Source organism: Penaeus chinensis, chromosome 13, assembly GCF_019202785.1.
Source record: "Penaeus chinensis breed Huanghai No. 1 chromosome 13, ASM1920278v2, whole genome shotgun sequence".
Classification (NCBI taxonomy): Eukaryota; Metazoa; Arthropoda; class Malacostraca; order Decapoda; family Penaeidae; genus Penaeus; species Penaeus chinensis.
This window is the reverse complement of record NC_061831.1, coordinates 25110087-25112586: the sequence shown is the minus strand read 5'-3', so window position 1 is coordinate 25112586 and position 2500 is coordinate 25110087. Positions and strand designations below refer to the sequence as shown.

The 2500-nt window shown below is 39.5% G+C and overlaps 1 protein-coding gene across 1 annotated transcript in view; it reads right to left on the bottom strand.

Moving 5' to 3' along the window:
* Positions 1-1665, bottom strand: part of LOC125031630 — a 16583-nt gene extending 14918 nt beyond the window's left edge. Inside the window, exons 1-2 of the mRNA XM_047622514.1 lie at positions 1497-1665; positions 615-748 (exon numbers count right to left, since the gene is read on the bottom strand). Of these exons, the coding sequence (XP_047478470.1) occupies positions 615-748; positions 1497-1665 (303 nt within the window). The remainder of the gene's footprint in view (positions 1-614; positions 749-1496) is intronic.
* Between the last annotated feature and the right edge of the window lie 835 nt (positions 1666-2500).

Genomic DNA, 2500 nt, shown 5'->3' with positions numbered 1-2500 from the left:
CACTCAACATATACAATAACACAGGAAGTAAAATTTAGAACATACCATATCGGAAACGAAAATCATTTTTCTCTGCATTGTGGCCTTTGTTAACTATTATTAGATTAGGTATAACTAAATCTGATTTGAAAATCTGCATTGAGATTATTCCTAGATTTTTTTTCCAAAATGACTAATTAATTTTGATTTGGCTCTTTTTAATAGAGTCAGGATTATTCAGACGCCTTAATAATCACGATAAACGACATATCGGTAGCTTCCCTCTGTAAATTTGATAATTAGTTTATAAGGAAATAAAGACTTGATTCTCTGATGACAAAACATATCAGACTGGCTAAGGAATGTCCTCAATGTATGTCCATGTTTGTGTGTGTGTGTGTGTGTGTGTGTGTGTGTGTGTGTGTGTGTGTGTGTGTGTGTGTGTGTGTGTATGTGTGTGTGTGTGTGTGTTCTTGTGCGTGTACTCGTGTGTATGTGCCTGCTTTTTTAAACATAAACAAAACATATCGCTCAAACATCCTAGAAAGATAACCGCAACCCACCCTTTTTCTCCTCATTCATCCCCGACAAGACAACCAAGCATTCAACCCTTTTTCCCGACCGCACAACCTTACCAGCGTAGCTTTCAGGCCGTTGATGGGGAACCAAGTGAGAGGTCGAGTTGTAACGTTGCTGATTGGGTCGAGGACCAGCACGTCCTCAGTCTCGACCTCGACCTCCGCCATGGTCTCATTACGGAGGTCGTCCTCTGTGGAAGAAGACCGATTAATAAGGTATTGATTAGTGCTTGGTGCGTGGGCGAGTGGGTGCCTAGGTGTCTGTGATGTATAGAGGTCGTTTAATTGGATGAAGGTTAAGTGGACCGCTTTTTTTTTTTTTTTTGCTTTTTTTTTGGGGGGGGAGGCGGGGTATAATTAGATCACGCACACATAAACACCACGTGTATAGACATAAATGCCACACAAGTACATACGCACACACACAAAAATACACACACATGCATAACAACCACATACAGCAACAACAATAAAAACTACAGCAACGTACATACACACATGTACTTAAACAGCAAATACATACATATGAACACACACACGTGGTATATAGAAAAACTCAAATGTTGTTTATGTACTACAGGACCATGAGTATCACAAAATTTTGTCTGAAGATGAAAGAGAACCTAAAGGCATTTGTATGTTGATTTAAACAGAGAGAAAGAGAGCGAGAGAAAGAGAGAGAGAGAGAGAGAGAGAGAGAGAGAGAGAGAGAGAGAGAGAGAGAGAGAGAGAGAGAGAGAGAGAGAGAGAGAGAGACAGACAGACAGAGAATACGAAAACAAATATAGAAACAAACACATACACACAAACGGATAGAGACAGATACAGCAACAGAAACAGAAAAAAATCAGAAACACCAACAGAAACAGAGAGAACGTAACAGAAACAAAGAAACAGAAACACTAACAGAGCGAAACCAACAGAAACACACACACTAACCGCCATGCGAAGTGTAGCGCAGGAGGACCGAGCCGTCTCGCCACCACAGAAGAGAGTACAGGTCGTCTCCTTCAAGGTCAAACTCACAGGAGAGGGTCACGTTGCTTCCTTCCAAGACGTACCTCGTTTCGCCCATGCTCTTCATCCGCACGGTCAAGGTCACGCCCATCACCGCCCACGCTGCTGAGGAGCGAAGGAAGGGAGGGTGAACTTCAGTAATTCCGGTCGTTGGTATGAAATTATAGGTAAGATGGATTAAGTCTTGATAGGGGACGTTATTTTATCTTTTTCTTCTTCTTCTTCGTTGTTTTCTTTTTCTTTTTCTTCGTTGTTTTCTTTTTCTTCCTCTTCTTCGTCGTCATTTTTATTCCTATCTGCTTCTCTCTCTTTTTTGTTTTACTCAGTGGATATTTCTAGTAGCTATTCCGTATGTCTTTTTAGCTTCGCATTTAAAATAGATTGTGAAATCCTTCATTTCTTCACTGACTTGCCCCCGCTACGCCTACACCCCCCCCCCCCCCGAAAAATATATAAATATGTTCAAAATTGTTCTACCTTTTTCATCCCTTTAACTTTCTCCCTTCCTGTCCCCATTCCCTGAAAACAAAAAGATTCTTAACATAGTTATTATTTCAGTTTATATTCTCACTATTGCCCTTCTACCTATCTTTCTTTCGTCCTTCCTGTACACATTTTCGTACTATTTTGTACATATCCATATTTCAACATTTATTTTTTTTCATCTTTCATGTTTATATTTTCATCGTTTGTATGTTACTGTTTTTTTTTTTTTTGTTTTTTTTTTTCGTATGGCTCTTTTGCATTTCACATTTTCTCCCTCAAACCTTCAAATTAACTTTCCATTAACTTTCCAAAAAATTGGTAGTCAAGGCGCAGAATCGGACAATAGTTAATTCAGACGAAGAATTATTATTCCAAGAATTCCGTGACCTGAGATGAAAGAGTGAATTTCGCGCAGGAAAAAACCGATTGTAACATCCTGT